The sequence below is a fragment of the Phoca vitulina genome, unplaced genomic scaffold (genome assembly GCF_004348235.1).
Source record: "Phoca vitulina isolate PV1807 unplaced genomic scaffold, GSC_HSeal_1.0 scaffold24, whole genome shotgun sequence".
Taxonomy (NCBI): Eukaryota; Metazoa; Chordata; class Mammalia; order Carnivora; family Phocidae; genus Phoca; species Phoca vitulina.
Window position 1 is genome coordinate 7,139,003 of NW_022589727.1, and position 20,691 is coordinate 7,159,693.

At 44.0% G+C, this 20,691-nt stretch overlaps 2 protein-coding genes across 9 annotated transcripts in view; one reads left to right on the forward strand and one right to left on the reverse strand.

The window, feature by feature from the left end:
- The window catches only part of TPGS2 (tubulin polyglutamylase complex subunit 2), a 67,608-nt gene extending 55,390 nt beyond the window's left edge, over positions 1-12,218 (forward strand). The window contains exons 5-7 of one of the 2 annotated variants that reach the window (XM_032421317.1): positions 3,827-3,940; positions 5,655-5,815; positions 7,081-12,218. In XM_032421317.1, the coding sequence (XP_032277208.1) occupies positions 3,827-3,940; positions 5,655-5,815; positions 7,081-7,311 (506 nt within the window). In that variant the 3' untranslated portion in view covers positions 7,312-12,218. The remainder of the gene's footprint in view (positions 1-3,826; positions 3,941-5,654; positions 5,816-7,080) is intronic. The other variant, XM_032421318.1, reaches the window with a different exon arrangement.
- A 4,337-nt stretch (positions 12,219-16,555) lies between these two features.
- Positions 16,556-20,691, reverse strand: part of FHOD3 (formin homology 2 domain containing 3) — a 456,179-nt gene continuing 452,043 nt past the window's right edge. For 3 of the 7 annotated variants that reach the window (XM_032421239.1, XM_032421240.1, XM_032421238.1), the window contains one exon: positions 16,558-19,239. In XM_032421239.1, coding sequence (XP_032277130.1) covers positions 19,157-19,239 — 83 coding nt within the window. In that variant the 3' untranslated portion in view covers positions 16,558-19,156. Of the gene's footprint in view, positions 19,240-20,691 lie in introns of all 7 variants that reach the window. The other 4 variants (XM_032421241.1, XM_032421245.1, XM_032421242.1 and 1 more) reach the window with 4 other exon arrangements.

Below are 20,691 nucleotides of genomic sequence, written 5' to 3' on the forward strand. Positions count from 1 at the left end.
ATTCATAAAATGAAGTCCTAACCCCCAGTTCAGAATGAATGTGACCTTATTTGGAAATAGGGTTATTGCAGGTGTAAGTAGTTAAGATGAAGTCATATTAGAGTAGGGTGGACCCCAATCCAATATGACTGATGTCCTTAAAGACATTTGGAGATACAGGAAGAATGCCATTTGAAGATGAAGGCAGAGATGGGTGGGACTTCTATACATTAAGGAAAGCTTAAATTTGCCAGTCAACTACCAGAAGCTAGGGGAGAAGCATCAAACAGATTGTTTCCCCACAGCCGTCAAAAGAACCAATTCTGCCAACACCTTGATCTTGGATTTGTAGCCTCCAGAATTGTGAGACTACAAATTTCTGTTGTTCAAGCCACTCAGTTTTGGTACTTGGTTACAGCAGCCCTACAGACAGCAATTAATGTATAGAGTGTTCTCGGGGTCCTTAATAGTAGAAAAGGTAGGACAAAGGAGGAAAAGCAGCAGAAAGTGGAAGGTCTCCTACTACAGGGAAGAAATAGTATACCTTGTTGGGGGAAACGAGTGTCTTGTTTGAGCTTTCTATTTTTGTATAATAGATTACCACAAATTTAATGGCTTAAAATGCCACAAATTTATTATCTAACAGTTTCATGAGTCAAGAATTCAGCCACTAATAAGTAAGGTCTTCCACTTAGGGTCTTTAGGCTAAAATCAAAGTGTCACCTGGTGCTATGATCTCGTCCAAGGCACAGAGGCCTCTTCCAAGCTCACTAGTGGTTGGCCTTACTCAGTTTCTTGCAGTTGTGGGACTTAAGTCCCTATTTTCTTGCCGGCTTTTAGCTAGGGCTCACTCTCAGCATCTTTAGGCTGCCCTTAGATCCTAGCCACGTGACCCTCTCACAACATCACAGTTTACTTCTCAGCCAGCAGGGAAATGCCTTTTCGGTCTGCTGCAACAGTCTCCTATCATGTAAGCTAATCAAGGGAGTGACTACTACATCATATTCACAGATCCTGACTATTCTCAAGGGCAGGAGGTCCTGCAAGGTATAGATATCAAGGAGCAGGAATCTTGAGGGCCTTAGAATTCTGCATCCCACACTCGGTTAGGAGAAATAATGGTCTATTGTTTTCAGATAAGGGTAAAGTCTTATTGATTTAATCATACAAACAAAAAAAACAGGAAGATAACCACTAAAGGAATAAAAATCTACATTAAATCTCCCACCTAATAAGGGAATATTGAATCACAGGAGGAAAAATAAGAAGAGAAAAGAGGAAACATAAATTAGGAAACAAAACATTAGGAGAAATAAAACAAGACCGATCAATCACGATATTAAATGTGCTGGGATTAAATCTCCCTTTTGAAAAACAAAGACTGTCAGATTGATATAAAAAGCAAGCTCATCTATGTGTTATTTTTAGGAGCATACTTAAACTGACAAAGAGATTTCCTCTTCTGCAAATGGTAGACAGGTAATTCAGAGAAGCCTTCCTACTGAAGACAACTGAGAAGTCAGCAAAATATAAAAACCACCTCACTAAAAACATCAAAGAGCTAACAGGATGATGAGGTAATAAAAGATCAACATCCAGAAGACAGAAATCCAGGGGGGGAGAGATTCAGTATTTGAGATACATTGATTGCCCTTTTTACAACAGGCTATGAGGATGCTGGAAAACTGTGAATTTGCCCCATGTTGAGACCAGGGGAATAAAACAGAGTCCAGGCCTTACAAAGGATGGCACCCATAAAAACTACCTACTTTTGGGGTTGGCACCATGAAGAGCAGTACCCAAGAGACAGAAAAAAACAGAAGTAACCATTGTAAGTCATCTGTGTGGCCCAGAAAATGTTAAATCCGAAAATTAGACTAAATTGACTCCAGGTTATTAATCTCCTCAGGGGCCTAGCAGAAACAAATTCACTCTAGAGAAATGTCTAAAATTGATTGTCTTAATGGTTATATAACTGTAAATATACTAAAAACCATTAAATTGTATACTTCAAATGAGTAAGTGGTATGGTAGGTGAATCATCTCAGTAAAGCTCTTATATAAAAAAGAAAATTCTACCCTAGAGGATGATAACAGTATCTTAGAGCTCAAATTGTTTTTATAAATAATTTTTCAAAAACACTTCCTTCTAAAAAATAACTAGGCACATGAAAAAACACAGTGCCATGAACAAAACCAGCACAAATAACAGGTAACAAGAAAGAGATCCACTGGTACTCCCAAGAGTGAAATTATTAGGCATAACAATGTGCTAATGCACACATGGGGATAAAACTAAACTAAAATTTCGGTGAGAAATTAAAAATAGTGACATTGCATATTTGGCAAAAAAGGAAGCAAAAGATTCAAATACTTCCTTCTCCTGGTAATGGCAGAGTACTTTTTACCAAGTAAAGACTACTCGAAACTCTGGGAAAACTTTAAGGACAATGACCTAAAAAGATTGGAGAATAACCAAAAATGAGCAGAAACTGGAGTGACATCTACAAATGGCAGAAAGGAGTTTCCTATTTTGTAATTTTTCACCTGCAGGCAGACCCCAGTTAGCATCAGTGAGGGCAAGGCTGCTGAAACTTGGTGGGACCCTACAGTCTAGACTTTGGATCTTACCCAAGATGGGAGTCACAGACCTGATTATTCTGCCCTCCTGGAACAACAACAGAGAAGATATATAAAAATGGATTTCAAGACACTGACCATCGGGCAGTGAAGGACAATGAGCCTGAGAGATGGAAATAAAGAAGGGGAACTTCAGCTTATGACTTAAGAGAGTTTTCCAATCCACAGTGTAGAGCCAGGAAGCCAGACAGAACCTGTCATACTCCGTGAGTTGAGGACCACATGAAATCAGGAAGAGTATTAAAGTGTAACCTCCAGGGGAAGGGAAAGCCATGTTTAAAATATTTTCTTAGTTAGAAATGTAAATATTTATGCATTTGTATAAAATTATATATATGGCTATATGTAAGTAAAAAATAGTCTTTTTATAGACTTTGTTTTATCCAGTCTCTCCTAGGTTTGTAAACTCTCACCCTCAGTCACTAATACTCATCTTTATTAAATAATAGCTGTAATGAAAGAAGCAAGAAAGTTTCTGATGCTTGCATTTCTAAAAATGTCTCTTTTCTGGAACTCCATTGTATTTAATTATTAGGTAGGTATTTCTAATTGAGCCAAGCTTATCATTAATTATAATGTAATTAATATTAAATATTATAAATACATTTTAGACCATGGAAAAGGGATTCTAATCAAAAGATCATAAAGTGCTATAAATAAGGGGAAAGCGATTATCTAGGAAAAAGAGACGTCAACATCAGGCCAGATTACTTTGCCTTTATGTATTCCCACTCTCAGCAAGTTCAGTTTGTTTTCCTTGTGTCACCTTCCCCTAGATTCTGTGACACTGTCTGTGATAGAGAAGCCCAGACAGAAGGCTTAGCCCCTGGATAAGATCCTGGACATTTAGAGTATAGAATTCATTTGGGGGGCGCCTGGGTGGCTCAGTCAGTTAAGTGTCCGACTCTTGGTTTCGGCTCAGGTCATGTCATGATCTCAGGGTCCCACACAGTGGGGAGTCTGCTTGAGGATTCTCTCCCTCCACCCCACCCCATACTCGCTCGCCCTCTCTGTCTCTCTGAAATAAATAAATCTTTTTTAAAAATTTCATTTGGCCCACATTGGAAATAGTAGTTAAGAGTATGTCTGAGATAAGGCTTTTTCCCTGTTTTTTTTTTTTTTTTTTTCCCCTACACTAGCAATGCTGGATAAGTATGTGTTTGAGTTGAGTATGTTTGAACATAACTATTAACTTCTGGGTTTGCAGCCAGTGAGAACCAGCCAGAGAAGCCTCACTTTGATTCTCGCAGTGTGATATTTGAACTGGATCCTTGCAATGGGAATGGGAAGGTTTGCCTTGTCTACAAAAGAGGGAAACCAGGTAAGAATCATTGACAAGCATGGTCCTGCAGTTGGGTGTGGCATGGATGACCCTGCTCTCCAGTCATGACACAAAAGGCACACTCCTCTGGACCCATGAGATGCGGCCAGGTCTCTTGGCGATGTAAAGACCCAGAAAGCCCCTTTGGTCCTCCCTGAACATCCCCTTCTTGGCCAATCACTAGAGTCTTTAAGCTATCATCATTTGTGAGTCACTGCAAAATAATGGGAGTAGGAAAATAAGTGAGTAAAAACTAAAAGAAATAGTCATTGTGTTTATAGACTCCTCTAGCAGGCTCATGCATTAGAAAAGCATCCAGGAAAAGCATTATCTTTCTTGTATACTTCTCTCTGTAGGCAAGTTAACAACCTAAAAACCTGAATGGGTAGACCTCAATCTAAGACCTCAGATGAGAAATCAAGAGGAAAAGGCTCTGGTCCCTGGAGCAGCAGCTGTCACCAGTTCAGGCCCTGCCCTGGGGACTGTGGACAAGGCCCAGCCCTCTTCACGTAGCTCTCAGTCTGTCGGGGTGAGAAGATAGAGATGCCAGGATTTCACCCCTAGAGGAAGGAGGGACCGACTTTGCAAAGTAGCCTTTCATCCACATCTTGGGTTATGGGGAGGGGTGGGGCAGGAGGGGTTGTGGGGTAAGGGGAACATCTAGGCAAAGAGACTGGGTAAAGCTATGCCATGGGAAAGTGCAACGGATTTGGAAAGCATGACAATTTCAAATCATAGGGCTACCTGGTTCATCTTGTGGGTGAGGAGTTGAAGCCAGAAGCCATGCACAGCTTGGAAGGAGTTTGGACATGGCAGTGGGAAGTCCAGGTTGTTCAGTAAAGGAACGGCTGAACTGAGGTGGAAATGCATGTTTGCACAGGCAGTCTTGGAAGAGGAAGAGACGAGGGTGGGGGCCGCTGAGGGAGCTGTTACGGCCATTAGACAGGAGACGAACTAGAGGCCTGCGGGAGGAAGAACAGAAGGTGAGAAGTGAGCGCAAGGCTGGAGCTGCTGTGACCGTGCCTGTTTCAGTTCAGCCCGGACCTCCCGCAACAGCACAGGCAGGATCCAGGACAGGAGCTGGTCTGCGCTCCCCCCCCAGTGGCTGCTCACAGCCCTTCAGGTTCCTGTTGCAGACCCCCTCAGAAAACCAGAGCCTTGGGGTGCCTGGGGGGCTCAGTCGGTTAAGCAGCTATCTTCGGCTCAGGTCATGATCCCAGGGTCCTGGGATCAAGCCCCGCATCGGGCTCCCTGCTCAGTGGGGAGCCTGCTTCTCCCTCTCCCTCTGCGGCTCCCCCTGCTTGTGTTCTCTCACTCATGCTCTCTCAAATAAATAAAATCTTAAAAAAAAAAAAAATCAGAGGCTTTCAGCGTCTGTCTCCATCAGGAAAGCTGAGACCCCAGTCTGTCCCCACTGGGGCAGGAGGCTGCTGAATGGTCAGCCCGAATGCACAGATGCCCAGCGCCCAGCGCACAAGTCAGTCAGCTGACTGATCAGGGATTTGTACAAGAAGACCAATAAAACCCCTAACAGTGGCCACGGAAGCATGGGCCTGGAGGTTGGAAGGGGTAAAAAGGAACTCTTACTTGTATTTTACATCCTTCCACTATTAGAATTTCTTCTTTTTAACCATGAGAGTATATCGACTTTACAGATAGAAGGAGAAAAGTATTATGCCATCCGTTCATTTCTTCCGTTCGTTTGCCATTTCAGCGTTAGCGCAAGACGCCGAGATCTGGTTCCTGGACAGAGCGTTATACTGGCATTTCCTCACCGATTCCTTCACTGCTTACTATCGCCTGCTCATCACGCACCTGGGCCTGCCGCAGTGGCAGTACGCCTTCACCAGCTACGGCATCAGCCCACAGGCCAAGGTAAGGGAGAAACACATGCCATCTCAAACTGGGGCTGATCACAATCTCTGGGGAAATGCTTCAGTTGCAGAGTCCCAACTTCCCCGTCCCATTCAGAAGACCTGGGATGGAGCCCAGGAACCTGCATTTTCATTAAGCAAGGCACATGGTGCCAGTGTAGGTGGATAGCCTCACTTAATACTGAACTAAGTGGTTCCCAAACTTAGCTGATCCTCAGAATCACCTGGGAGTTTTCTTTCTAATTAAATTTTATTTGGGGCTTAGGTCTGAGTGTTGGTTTTAGATAGGCAGTGCGTGCACACAGGAAGAGTGGAAAGTCAGTCTGATTCCCAGGCTCTCCAACCTCCCCCAGAGGAAGCCACTGTTTGCATTTTTCCTGTGCTTTTTGCAGGGTACTTTACTGCATAGAAAGCATACATGCATATGATTTTTGGTTCCTTTTTTTCTAAATCACAAGCGCACTATACTTCTCACATCGTTATGCACCTTCTTTTCACTAACACTCCATCTTGGGGTTCATTCCCTATCAGTACATACAGAATTGTCCTTTTTAGTGATACAGAATATTCCATTGTATGGATGTGCCTTGTTTATATTACAGATCTGGGCAATATTTCAAACATAGAGGTGCCTGGAAATGCTCATATACCCCCTAGTTTGAGACCAGGTGTGCCTGGAAGAACTTTGGCTGGGGTGGCAGTGAACTAGGGACTCAGCTCCATGTATGTATTCATCTGGTGGGCCTCACTTTGCCCAAATACCACCTAACATCCATCCAGTAAACATCGTGAGGTCAATAAATATGATGCTCTTTGCCCAGAAGGGGAAGAGAGCACCAGCACCGGCAGCTTCCCTCAGCCACGGCCTGCCACTGGCCTCTGTCAATGCACCTTCTCTGGGAACGTGCTGCCATATCAACCTGATGGGCAGTGGCTGCTGTGAGGACAGAACAGTTAGAAGGTCACTGATGATCTGGGACCTAATCCCCATGCTCAGGCTCACTAGATCAGAAGGAAGGAAGTTTACTCACATTCTTAGTCCTTGTGCTGAATTTATTTTAAAGGTTATGAGACCTAATAAAGCAATGTGTGTGCCATCACTTTCACCTAAAGGAAGTGCTAACAGATTTTCGAGGCAGTTTTTCATAAAAACTTTTGTTCTTTTTGCCTCATCTCCCCACCTCTCTACCTCTGGGTCCCCACTAAAGAGCATAAACAATCGCCTTTCCCCTTCGAATTGTGACCTCTGCCAATTCTCCCTTACAGCAGTGGTTCAACATGTATAAACCCATCACCTACAACACAGACCTACTTGCAGAAGAGACCAACTGCTTCGTGAACAAGCTGGATCCCAGCAGAGTGTTCAAGAGCAAGAACAAGACCTTAATCCCCAAAAAGAAAGGGCCAGTCCAGCCTGCAGCTGGCCAGAAAGGGCCCCCGGGTCCTCCCTCCACCTCTAAATCCTCTTCTAGCCCTGGAAACCCTGTCCGGAAATGAGCACCCCTACCTCCCCGCCAGCCCTACAGCAACGATTTCCATGCACAGATGGCCCAAGCCTCAGATTCTCTGAGTGGCACCACAGGCCTCTTCCCATCTGCGTGAGCCAAATCCTAGGCCTTTTACTCCCGTTGGCATTAGCCAGGAGTTCAAGGGCATACTCAGGTCTCCCCTAGAGTCCTTTCCTCAGCCCTTGCCTCTGAAAGCTGTAGAGAGTTTCAGAACTTGTTTAATTAGTTAAATAGAGCTGCTAAGAGCTTCCTCTCTTTCCACCCCCAACCATCTACACCCCTCAGCAGTGATCAGAGAAATCCCCCAAAGAAACCACTGATTTTGACCCATGAGGCATTAGAACTGTGCTGTTCAGTTGGTAATCACTAGCCACAGGTGGCTGTATAAATTAAAAACTCAGTTCGCCAATTGCATTAGCCACATTGTGAGTATTCATGTGGCTAATAGCTTCTGTATTCAACAACAGAGATAATGGAACATTTCCATCATCACAGAAAGTTCTGTTGGGCAGCACTGCATTAGAATATTTTCATGCTGCCCTTACTCAGATCAGTTCATTTTTGTTAGAGAATGTGGATACCTTAATTTGATGGGTCATAATGTTCCATGGAAATTCTTGAAGGTGCAATTGTGTATGTTCTTTTTATTTTTCATAATTCTCACTGGTCCTTTTCAGTTTCCTATAAAATTTATTGTTTCCAGTTTTGCAGTGTGATGTTTTATACATTGCCAAAATTATCTTAGTTTTTTTTTTTTAAAGGAGGTAATTCTCTACTTGAACCATTTAAAAACAAAAAACAAACTCCCAAGCATCGTTTTACAGGACTCTACATAAAGAGTTCTTATGAAACCACTGTTGACAAGAGCTTTCCACCTGCCCTGCCTACTCCCAGCTCTCAGCAATTCATGGAGTGGCAGAAAGGGACAAAGAGGGACCAAGCTATCAAGGATAACAGCTCAAGTTTAGTCTATTAGAAGAATTTTTCTGCCAGAACTGATCAAATGAAAGGGAGAGCCAACAGCACCAGATCAGTGAGTCCAGCATGTGGCTGCTGGTCCAAGACCAGTCAAAGGTAGAAGGGGATTGAGCAGGCGGGTCACCGTCTACTCCGGCAAGCCAGCCTCTCGTGCCGATGCATCCCCTGAATCCCTTTGGAGTCAGTCCTGGCCCTGTGCTAGTTTTCACAGGTACAGCCGCAGAAGAACCGGAGTGCAGCACTGCCCTTCATATCACTGGCAGTCCTCAAAAGGCTATAGAATAGAGAAGGAGGGGGCTCCGCAAAGGTAAGGAGAGCAGTGAAGAGCCGGGCTGGCTACCTGAGTGCAGGACCCGGTGCCAAACAAAGATGGGGGGCCTCGTGTCCAAAAATTAGGAAAACAGTACCATTAAAAGTACTAAAATGTTCTCCCTTTCTTCCATGGTATCTCTCACATCTTGTTGTGGGTTTTTACTTGCTACTTAGTGCTGTCCTAAGTAACGAAAAATTTAAATTCTAAATCATTAGCATTAATTTTATTCCTCTTTATAGTACACCATTCCAGTTTTAAATGCAACTAGAAGAGCAGAGAACTCATGCAGAATCACCAAAATTAAACAAGTTACATTTCATAGCTTATGTATATATGTGGTATATATATGTATTTTGTCCTTATTAGGAAACACTGCAAAAAAAAAAAAACCTCGCTCAACTATTATTTCACTTCTTGATACGTACACATTCTATCCACACTCTTGCAGCTTACTGATGAGTAAGGAAGGGCTAAAAGAAAAACTAGGAGCTGCCCTATGTTTTCTTTTTTCCTAAGTCATCATTTTCAGCAGATGTGGGTGGCTAATGAAGGAAAATGACACGAGTAAAATAAAAACTTAAAAGTAACATGAGTAGAAAAAAGATATGACCAGGTTCGCGGTCATTCATGCTGCTTAGAATGCCATTACCTTCTTTTCGCATTCAAATCAAGTCTGGTTCAAATGGAAAGCACGGTCTCTTGGGGCTCTCAGTGCCCCCACTTACTCAGTTGTAGGAATAACTTGCTTATGCTTGGAATCTCTTCTCAACCGGGCCATGGTGGGTCTGCTGGAATTCTGTGCACACAGGCCCCACAACGGCGCTAAGTGAATGGGGGGGGGGTGGGGAACAGCGGATACACTGCATGGATCTCCTCTGCTCCTGTGTGCCTGCCTTTGTCTTACCAGACTTCACTTACAAAACACAAGTTCAAAGACAAAATTAAGAACTTCAGACAGTGACAGGAGAGCATTCAACCACATGTGAGGCCCACTAAGTGTGGGGCCCTCGGTGCCGACTCTGGCCATGTGCCTGTGAAGCCGCCCCCAAGAAGGAAGAAGGGAGCTCTCCTGGTGAAAGACACAGACAACCTGTAAGCGGAGTGTGCTACGTGGGGAGAAAACTCACCCATGAGATTTATGTTTCGAAACTAAAGCAATTTAAATGGCAAGAGGCTCTACTATAAATCAGCTGCCCAAGAAAAAGATAACTATGCTGGAATCACAAAATGAGAATAAGTGGCAGAATGCCTCACGATGCACTGATGTAGTTAAGATTGTGCATAAAGTGCCACATCCTCATGCTGCTTGAGTCCTATAGCAGGGAAGTACCCAAGCCAAGGACAGGACTGATGGGGGGCTACTTGCACATAATAACCCATAGGATCTATCCCTTGAAGCTGTGCCTCCCTAAACTTGAACATACATCAATGTCACTGGACTTGTGTGTAGAAAATCAGATACATTTTCAAATCCCACTCCAGACCCACTAAATCAAAATTACAAGGAAATACCAGGACTCTTACTCAACTGTAATTGTGACAATAACGCTTACCAAATCTGAAGCTTTCTACTTCGTGGGTCTAAGTGGTTGTTGTGCTTTCGCTGCATGGAGAAGAACTCTAAATCTGTTTTTCATATAGAAAAGCATGTACGATGATTGGAACGGAAGGACCAAGGGACCCTGTGTGACTAGTATTTTTTAAACCTTTTATTATGGAGAATTTTAAATATTTACAAAGATAGGTAGAATAATGAACCCATGGATACATCACCCAGTTTAAGCAATTCTTAAGACCAAGCATATCTATATATCTGGTCTTTGGCCTTCCAATTTTAATTTTTTAAAAAATTCCATTTTAACTTACCTATTGGTTTTTAAGTTACAGTTCTTTGCATTACATTTTTAACAGTTGCTCTAAGGATTACAATATTTATTCTGTTTCCTATTGAATGCAGTACCCACTCAGACACATAGCATCCCTAAGTAGCCATATTTGTGTAGTAGAACTCTGGCCCCCTGATTGCAGGTCACTGGACAGTAGGTGGATACCAATTTAAATTGACTACACTTTAACCCTTTGGGTCTTGTGATGAATTCTCTTTGGTTTAAGCTAACCCAGACTGGATTGTTTTTCTAGCTGAGCATGCCCTGGTTAATACACAGCCTCTAATATGGAGCTATTGTGAAGATTAAATCAGCTCATTGGTGAGAAATCCGAATAGTCCCTTCTTTTTCCCTTCTTCCTTTATAATGTGACTCCAACCTTTGTTTCTAGCCCTTCCTTTCTTTATGGGCCATCTGGTTCTGTCTTCTGATCCACTCACTTTCCTTCCAAAACACGAGCATGGTTTCCTGCCTGCCAGTGCAGGCCAGATGTCCCTGCTCTGCCTCCCAAGGTCCTGCTCCAGTCTACTCCACCTCAGAGTTCTCCATGCAGCCTAGTCCAGCAGCAGAGCCCTCTCTGGGGCAGAGTGCCACACACCGGTACCACTCAAGGAACCCTGGGTCATCTTGCCTTGTTTCCTGTCTTCAGTGGTTGTTGAGATAACGACTGTGTGTTACTTTGGCAAGCCATGCTGCTTGGTGTGGAACTCCATGAACCATTAAAGGATTAAACTTCAAATCAATTAATACATAATTTTGTGCTAAATCAAGAGCTGCCTCATACTTAAGTCCAGGATAGACCAGTAGGAACAGACAACCAAGCAAAACAGTAAGAAAAAAACACTGAAATGCTGTTAATTTAAATGTTTATGGAAATTGTGAAAAGGCAGCCACTTCTTTATTTTAGAAGTAGGATACTTTAGTTCAGCTCCCAGACCACCTCTATCTGAAGACCCTGCCATAACAAAATCTGTGGCTGATACTCCAAAGTTTTGGCATCCAAACATTATCTCCCCGACGGCCTCTTGTCACTCACTGGCTGTGGCTCAAAATCTTTTATCAGATCATGTGCCTTGATTTGTGGTTTCAGATAATGTAATCTTTGCGATAACCCGTTCTTACATTTTTTTATAGCACCTAGCACCCAGGCCTTGCCCAGTACCCACCTGTGGTACGTGTAGCACACGGAACGAAAGACCATCTAACTGGTTGTCTTCGATATCCACCCAGCTAGTTTCACGCAGATAAAATTGGTTGTGAGCGGGCTTCCTGGATGATAAGGTGAACTGCAGTAGGGAGGACCAACCAGAGGGCGACATGGTGAGAACAAGCAGCACAGGAACTGAAATAGTGCTTTATAAAGCTTTATTGCAAAGTGGACTTAGCTCTTGTCAAGAGATGTGTGCTCAGCCTCAGCTGAGGTATCACAGGGAAGTTCGCACAGTCCTGATGGGGATTCAGGAGAAAGCGCATCCAGGCTGATCCGTCAGGGAGGAGAGTGCATATTTGATTGCACCAAATACCAATCATAGGGCACTCTCCTTTGAGGGCAAAAATTCCCAAGGCTCAGAACACAACATGGGCAGCGAGTGGACATAGTTTTATAGACATGGTTTTAAGTGCTTGGAGTAGATGTAGTCAAAAGCAGTTTTATACACAAATTTTACAAAAAAAAAAAAAAAAACCCTTACGTAAAATGAATAAAACAGTAACAAAGTATATACAAAGGTGTATTCTCTCATACCTGTGCTATCCAATACACTAGCGACCAACCCCATGTAGCCATCTAAACTTAAATAAAATTCCATTCCTCAGTCTCTAGCCGCATGTCAAGTGTTCAGTAACCACATGTCTAGTGGCTACCATACAGAATGGTGCATATATAGAACACTTCTATCACCACAGAAAGTTCTACAGGGCAGCCCTTAGACCGCACAGGACTTGTCTTCACCTTACAATTCTCAGAATAATTCTGCTGCAAAGCCCTTTTATACTCATACCGTACTCAACAAATTACCTGAAGACACTCTTTTTCTAAGACACTGCATCCTTTCCTATTATGTAGTCTTTTTATAACTCCTGTCTCACAGGGACAGCCAGGGATGAGTCAGCGTGTCACTGCACACTGGAAAGGCACAGCGGGCTGTGCAGGTTCTGGGCTTTGCCCTGTGTGGCAGTCAAAGGCCGCCAGGCAGCTCAGCCTCTTGGCTTCTGCAGTGTCCAGCATGGAAAGCGGACAGAAACCGAAGAGCGAGTTTCTGCATCTTGGAGCAGCTTATGTCCTCTGCCCTTACAGGAGGACCTGACTTTGAGAACATCCTCCTGAGGTACAGAAATAAGAACATTTCTTAAAGTACCTACCATTCCTCTGGAGGGCGGTTACCTTTTTTCACAGCCTAAAGCCTAGCAAAGAATAGCTTAGAGACCAGCCAGAGCATGGACACCGACAGCCCTCAGAATAGTTCAAGTCCAGCTAAGGGAGAGACCACATCCTTCAAGCAAAAGATTCAAATAAAGGACCAACTATTAAGGGCAAGATTAAACCTCTGGAAAACCTGCTTACCTTTACCACGGCTCCAGTTCCCAACTGTCCACTTTAAGACTTTATTTGTAAATAAGGTTATAATCCCTTGGGAGAGAGGTGCAGGTAGATTGCTTTTGAGGGTGCATTTACATGTGTGGAGGTTCGCGAGGCACTTCTCCCACGGGTGGCTCTAGGCCATGGCCACACACAGGTTCTGGAACAGAGTATTGGGATTCCAGAATATAGGCTTATTAAGCAACTTTAATAAGAAAACTTTTTTCCTTTAAACATTTGCCCTGTCCTAAAATGGACTACTGTGGCCTTAATTACTCTCTACAAATCATGTGTTAGACCATTTTAAAAAAGTGGGAAATCACCTTCAGTATTATCCACTAAAAACAGGAAGAATTCAGTCAAGCACAAGACAAATTAAAAAATTCGTCTTCTATCATTTTTTCATGAATACAACCTTAAAAATTTTAATATAACCCAAGGGTGAACTTCTATATACATACGTTGATTTAGGACATTGTCAATTTCCACAACCTTTACAATTTCAGGACCGTTTTTCTTCCAAAGAGATACGAATTACTTTTTTCATACCACCTGCTGAGAGGGGATGCTGGATTAGGACCCATTTCCTTCCATTGAGACTGCATTTCTAAGGTTGGGTTGAGGTGGGAATCAACTCTATTCCCTTGTCATTTCCAATCTTACGCCTTAATCTTCTAAATCAAGAAGGGCTCTGGCGTTGATTGAATTGCTCTAATCCTGAAGCCACGTCTACCACCAGCTGCTGTGTACTGAGTTCTAGTAAAGATGACCTTGTCTAAATCACTGTATCATCTAGGACATTTTTTTCAGAGACCAGATAAAGCAGCTATAAAAGCTTTCCCTAGCACCCAGCTCTTCCTGTATAGCTACCACATTTTTTATTCTTGTTTGAAAGTTGAGGTTTGCAGAAGTATAATTATTCCATCGGGTACACAGTTCAAGTATTTTTAAGACAGGAGGACTGTCTCCATTTCCTAGCCCACTTCCCTGCCCAGATGCATCTGGCTGTCCATCTCTGGAACCCCCTTCCAGAGAGTAGTGCAGGTTTAAAAGCATTTCTAGGCAGAAGCTATTAAGGGGCAGAGAGTCAGAAGGAAATTGAGCTTTCTAGTTTATTTTCTGAAGGTGCAAGAGACAAGGCCCCGCTTAGCTGGGTCCACCAAATAGTCCCAAATACTGCAGTACCCTCTCCTAGTACAGGAAGACCCACTGCTGACACAGTAACAGGTGCCCTACTTACCTTGTGGTTGGTTTAATGTTGTGTATCTGTAACATGCTGTGCAGGTCCTCTCCGGAATATCTTTTCTATTTGACCAAAACCCGTCTCTCCCCGTTTCCACCTAAATCAGATAACTTCTAGATTATATCAAAATGAATAGAGGAAAACGTGTTAAATAGACACCAGCTGTCTAGCCCCTCTAATGGGAGATGAGGAGGTGAGTGTGCCTGAGTCTCTGCAGACATGGCGACTGATCCATGCAAACCTCTTCCGGCCCCACCAGCCGCAAGCAAGGAACCTGCAGCATCCAGCCCTGGACGTGCAATGGGCCCAGCACACACTGATCCTACATAATCCTGATGAGTGGGGGTGTCACAGTCATTCCCCAGTGATGGTCAGGATGTGCTGTTTTTCATTCTCAGCTGTTCTAATTATCCAGCTGATTTAATTTTCCTGTACATGTAATGCTCTACTTCTAAATTACAAAACGTTCTGGAAGCATATCATTGTTGCTAATCTACTAGTTAGGAAAAATTTCCACTAAGTCAACAATTGAAATGGTGTTTGAACTACAAAATCATAAATTTGTACTTCAGGTGGATCACCTTAAACAAATACACTTTTTAAATGCAATAATTAAATAGTGCTCATTAAGAGAATATAAATGGCTTGGCCCTCACTTAGTTGAGTATCAGCAATCTGAATGAACTCTCACCATATCCTTTCACCAATCAGAGTAGGAATCATTCCATCACGAAGTCACAAAGATGCCTCTGAGCTTCTGAACCTTTCCTGCTTATGCTAGATGTACACGGATGGCTGGGTGGGGGGCTGGGTGAGTGGGCTGCCGATTAATCATTGAGGTAAAAATCGTGCATGATTATGAGCCCTTATCAAACGGGAGTTTAGATACACCACCTGGCTTCCAGGGTTAGGCTTGGTCAATGTGGAGCTGACTGGCTCTCCACCCACCAGGCCTAGGCCTGGGTCAGTCTGTGCCACGTGCTGAGAAGAGAGTATGTTGAAGCAGAGTCGACTGTTGATTAACAGGCTTTCTTAAGGGTTCTAAAAGAACAAAACCAGGACGAGCATGACAAGCCAGCACATCCCACTTCCTGTCTTTTGCCCTTGGGGCAAGTCATTCAGTATCTCTCATCCTTACCTTCTTCCTAAAATGAAAATGCAGAATTGCTAAATGGATTATATAAAATAATACATAACAAGTGACCACACAGAGATGCCATCAACATTTGAGCTCTTTTAAAAATCATTCAGAAAGTCCATCCCCCCACGAATCGCCTAGCAACACAATTTTTCTACCAAATAAACTGCCTTTTGTGACAAAAACTGATGGGGCATTTTAATATCATGTACCTCAACTGCAACTGCAAAGACATTTCATCCCTTCTCCTAGGCAATCAGGTATTTTTATTTTTACATACTTCTCTGGCAAAATGTATAAATAGCTGCAGATTAGACTACATTTTCATTTTAATCGATGACTCCCTCTCACGGCCCCAAGGGGAGGGATCATGACTCCCCTTTTCCCAGCTGAATCCTCAGCTCCTGGCACAGGGTCACCTCTATAACAGGCCCTCGCTGCAGATTTGTGACTGGTGGTTGTGACTGATTTTCTAGAGCTGCCGTAACAAATTACCACACACTCGGTGGCTTAAAACAATAGGAATTTATTCTCTTACAGTGCTAAAGGCCAGAAGTTCAACAGTAGTTTTACTGGGCCAAAACCAAGGTGCCAACAGGGCCGTGCTCTCTCCAGAGGCTCAGGGGGGGAATCTGTTCCTGACCTCTTTCAGTTTCGGCAGGCTGCTGGCATTCCTTAGTATGTGGCCACGTGGCTCCAATCGCCGCCTGTCTGTCTTTGTAAGACCTTCTCCTCTTTTGTGCATATAAAACCTCCCTCTACCTCTCTTAAAAGGACATTGAATGGAGCACTGGGTGTTATACGCAAACAATGAATCATGGAACACTACATCAAAAAAAAAAAAAAAGGACATTTATGATTAGATTTAGGGCACACCTAGATAATCCAGGATTATCTTTCCATATCTGGATCCTTACTTTATTCATATCTGCAAAGACCCTTCTTTTTTTTTTTTTTTTTTTTTTTTTTAACGATTTTATTTGCCAGAGAGAGAGCACAAGCAGGGGGAGCGGCAGGCAGAGCAGACAGAGGGAGAAGCAGGCTCCCTGCTGAGCAAGGAGCCCGATGTGGGACTCAGTCCCAGGACCCTGGGGATCATGACCTGAGCCGAAGGCAGCTCAACCAACTGAGCCACCTAGGCATCTCCTGCAAAGACCCTTCTTTATAACATTTACAGGTTCCTGTGATTAGGACCTGCTCTCTTTGGGTGGCCATGATTTAGCCTTTAGATAGTGATACACTATCTCAGGGCCATGAGCATAGAAATGGGGGATTTGGGAGCAGTGGACAATGAGGCAGCCACCACAGGTTGGGAGCTCAGAAACCAGGTTTCCTGACTCTGATCCTGCTCTTCCTTCCTGCACTGTGTTCGATGACAGGCTTGCTTGAAAACAAAACTGGGTCTTCAGCCCTCCTGGGCCCTGTGCATCCTCCCTTCCATCCCCAAATCCCTCAGTAAGTTATTTTTTAAACAGAAAAAACCTCAATATGCCAAAGAAACCAAAACCCAGGCATCTTTAACTGAAGAGTTGCCAGTTCTGTAATTTACTTTACTGGCAGTTCTGTAATTTCAAACTAAATTAAGAAATAGGCATGAGAATATCTATGGTGATGACCAGCAAGAGTAGCAAAGCATCTCCCAAGGGTAAGGTACTATTTATTTAATGCTTCTCAAAGGTCTTTAAGAGAAACTTAACCTCCTGAATTAAAAACAAAACAAACAAAAAAAAAACACCACTAACAGAGGGAGCCAGGGTAAGTGGCAACAAGGAGGGAAGAAATGAGCAACAGGAATAGTCCTTCAGTTTCACTAAAAACTACTAAAACCAAGTTCCCAATAAAAAGACTCTCTGCACCTAGCTGTAACCAAGAAATTAGTTGACCTTGCTTGCTTCCTCTGAGAATTTTTTAATCCCTAAAATAAAATTAACTTCAGATTTATTCAGTCACTTCCTTCTGAACATGACCTTTTATTCCAAAGCAGTAACTCTCAGCAGAACGCCGAGGGCCTCCAGAAGGACATCAAATTATCTGTTCGCTAAATGGTGAAACAAAAATGCATCTTCCTTTTGTTTGCACATCCCAATCCCCAGTGATACGGATATTCTGTCTGTACTTGGTGCTAAGGTAACAGACAAAGGCTCTAACAGCTAAATCATATCAGAATATTATATGTTATTTAGAACCATAAGAAAATAAGCATTAATAACCTATGTATCTTTTTTGATAAAATGATTAAACTCAATTGTCTAATATACAGACCTACTGTCGGCAGATTCCAGGCTTTCCTGGGGTGCTCACATTCATCACATATTATTTGACCAACACCTGCTGTAAAGAGCTTCCAGGCTCTCAGGAGAGTGGGGATGCAGAAGCGGGGGTACCCAGTCACGGAGGCCTGTGGAGTGAACATCTGATCTTTAGCTCTTCAGGCAACACAACTACATCTTGTCTCTAAGTCACATACACCCAGGTTCAGGAACACAGAGTCACAGAGGTTTTAAAAGTGACGCAAACATGGAATTAATAGCTTGATGATCAAGCTGTGCAGTGGTTCACCTCTCCCTCCTTCCAGAGACAGAGGTTCTACCCCGGGAACCGTGCAACACCGGTGGAGGGGTTTCCGTGGAGGCCCGGCCACCGCCCAGGCACCAGCCCCCTGGGGTGGCTCCTGGCAGTTCCTTCCCCCCTGGACACCTTAGCCCCTGATGACCGGTACCCGAGTGCCAAGGATCACATCTGTCACTCTGAGGTTCTCTGTAGACAAAATTTTAAATTTCCATTTTGTTTTGGAGACTTAGTAAATTTTTGGAGAAAATGAATTTTTACGTAAAAAGTGAGAGAGTTGCAGAATAGTTCAGTTTTTAAATGCTACTCTAATTTTTGGGTAAGCATTACAATGGCGCAGAACAGAAGTACTCCATGGATAAGGTGATCACATGAGGTCATGGCTCACAGGTCCTGCAGCAAACACGGATGTTACAAAGAGCACATTGGCAGGCCCGCTCTATTAACACAAAAAAACAAACGACAACAACAAGAAAGCCAAAGGGCCTCGAGGCCATTCCAAGCCACCAGAGTCCTTCTGACGAACCTGAGAAAAGATTTCCCTGATTCAGAAGGAGGTGAGGCTTTGGAGCTGTTTAAGGCCTTACACCCAAGAGAAGAAAAGTTTCCAGTTATGGCATTAAACTCTATTTATTTAGTATTTGAAACATGGTGTACATTTATGAATTTGTATAAACATTTAGTACATCTAAAATCCACAACTGGTAAATAATCTGTGCTTGCTTTTTGTGTACAATTTTGGAGTTTCCATCTGGATATTTTGGTGTTGTGGAGAGACTCCGTCTGCGAACCTAATCAAACTGCCTCATATGACCACAGGAACTGTGACAGAGTGATCTGCTCCTTAAAAGGGCTGCTCCTTGCACAGAAAAGGGGTCACACTTTGGAACTACTAAACCAGGTGTCAAGGAAACAAGAGAAACACAGCTGACACAATGAAGGAAGTGTTTGAAGGAGACTCTGAGCGAGCCCCATCAATGTCCAGTGCGCCACACGCAGACACCTAGAAATGGACACTCCCCTTCAGAACCTTCGGATGTTAGTGTCGAGTCTCTTCACCCCCAGCTGGAGGGATTCTGTCCAGCAGGAGTTTGCGCTCTTGGGCACACTTCTCAGGGTGCCCCCAGACGTCACAGCTGCAACTCTGTGGTGCCAACCAGGCCCAGGGCCCTGGCTTCTTCTGGAGTCAGGCCGCTCTTGAGGGTCCTTCGCACTGCAGCAGCACCCGCAGGTCACAAAGGGATGAGAAGACAGGGAGGTGTTAGCAGCCAGCACGTGGTGATCCACTGCCCCCCCAACGCCCCCCAAGGACCCCCCCAGGGCAGTCACAGGGCTCACAGATGCTCAGCCCCATCCTGCTCCTGCTGAAATGCCTGGCCATCTATCTGCCAGGGCAGGACAAATTCTGGGGCTGCAAGAGGCTGACCTGAAGAGCCAAGTGGAGGGACTGACCTTGTAAGAGGGGAGAAAGGAGGCCCACCCTCGTAAGGTTTCTGAGAAATGGGTGCAATAGTAAAGTACAGACGGCATGCAGAGAGCTCAGCCTCTGGCTAGCAGAAGGAAGGGGTCAGAGCTGGAACAGTCCTTACAGAACACAGGGGAATGCACGTTCCAATGATTGCAAACTAGATAAGATAACCCCACAAATCTGCAGGGTGAGCACTGATTTGGGGGACCTGGCCTTACAGAGCAAGGTGTTAACAAAACCGGGCAAGGGGCAGCAGCCAGGATGAATCTCTACGAGCATTGTGGGTCTCAGTCTCAACTCATCAGATGGCCTCTGGAGGCAAGAACTAGTGATTCCTTATGGACTGGATGCCAAGGAGCAAACTGCCAAACTTCTGACTGGATCTGGTAGATGTTTTCTGTGAAACGCACAAGGCTCAAGAAGGACCAACGACACTCTCCTCTGGGGCTTACAACTGGCAGGTGGAAGAATGCTCATATGTGACTAAGAATTGGCTTATGTTTAGCTTGGCATTATGGGTTTTCCCATTGTTTAGTGTTGATCAATTCTGACATGAAAATAAAGGCTGGATAAGGGTGAATGAGGAGGCCGCTGTCCCTTCCAAGACAAGTCCTTTCATTTGAAAGGTTGCCTAATTACATTTCCCTTAATTTATAACTTGTATTTGGCCTACTTTCCACATAAGGTCATAGGGAGTTTGGGGTACTAGCTCTGTTTTCAGAAGAGATGTGTTATGGATACACCTTCCCCCCTAAATCCTAAATCAGCCAGAGGACCTGAGATGAGCAGGGCAGGATGAGAATGTGGAGATCAGATGTGGAGATGATCAGAATGTGGAGAAAGTAAAGCTCACCCCAGTGTCTTCCCATCTTCCCATGCCAGACCCAACTCCCCTCACCCCCACGGGGCCTGTATCCTCCCTCTCAGGGGGAGGCCTCAGACGATCTGGACGCCAGGATTCCAGCCCATGTGTCTGCAAGCAACACCCCATATTCCATGCCTTCCCGTCCTCCCTTAAGCAAAAGCCCACTCAACCTGTGGACAAAGGATCTGAAGAGATCTGGTAGAATGCACAGGGTCTAAATATCTATCAATCAATGGTTTCTTCTCTCCTGGGAATTAGCACTTTGAACAGGGGTCAACACCTAACCCATCAATTGGTCAATCAACAAATAGTTTATTATGTGCTCGGGACTT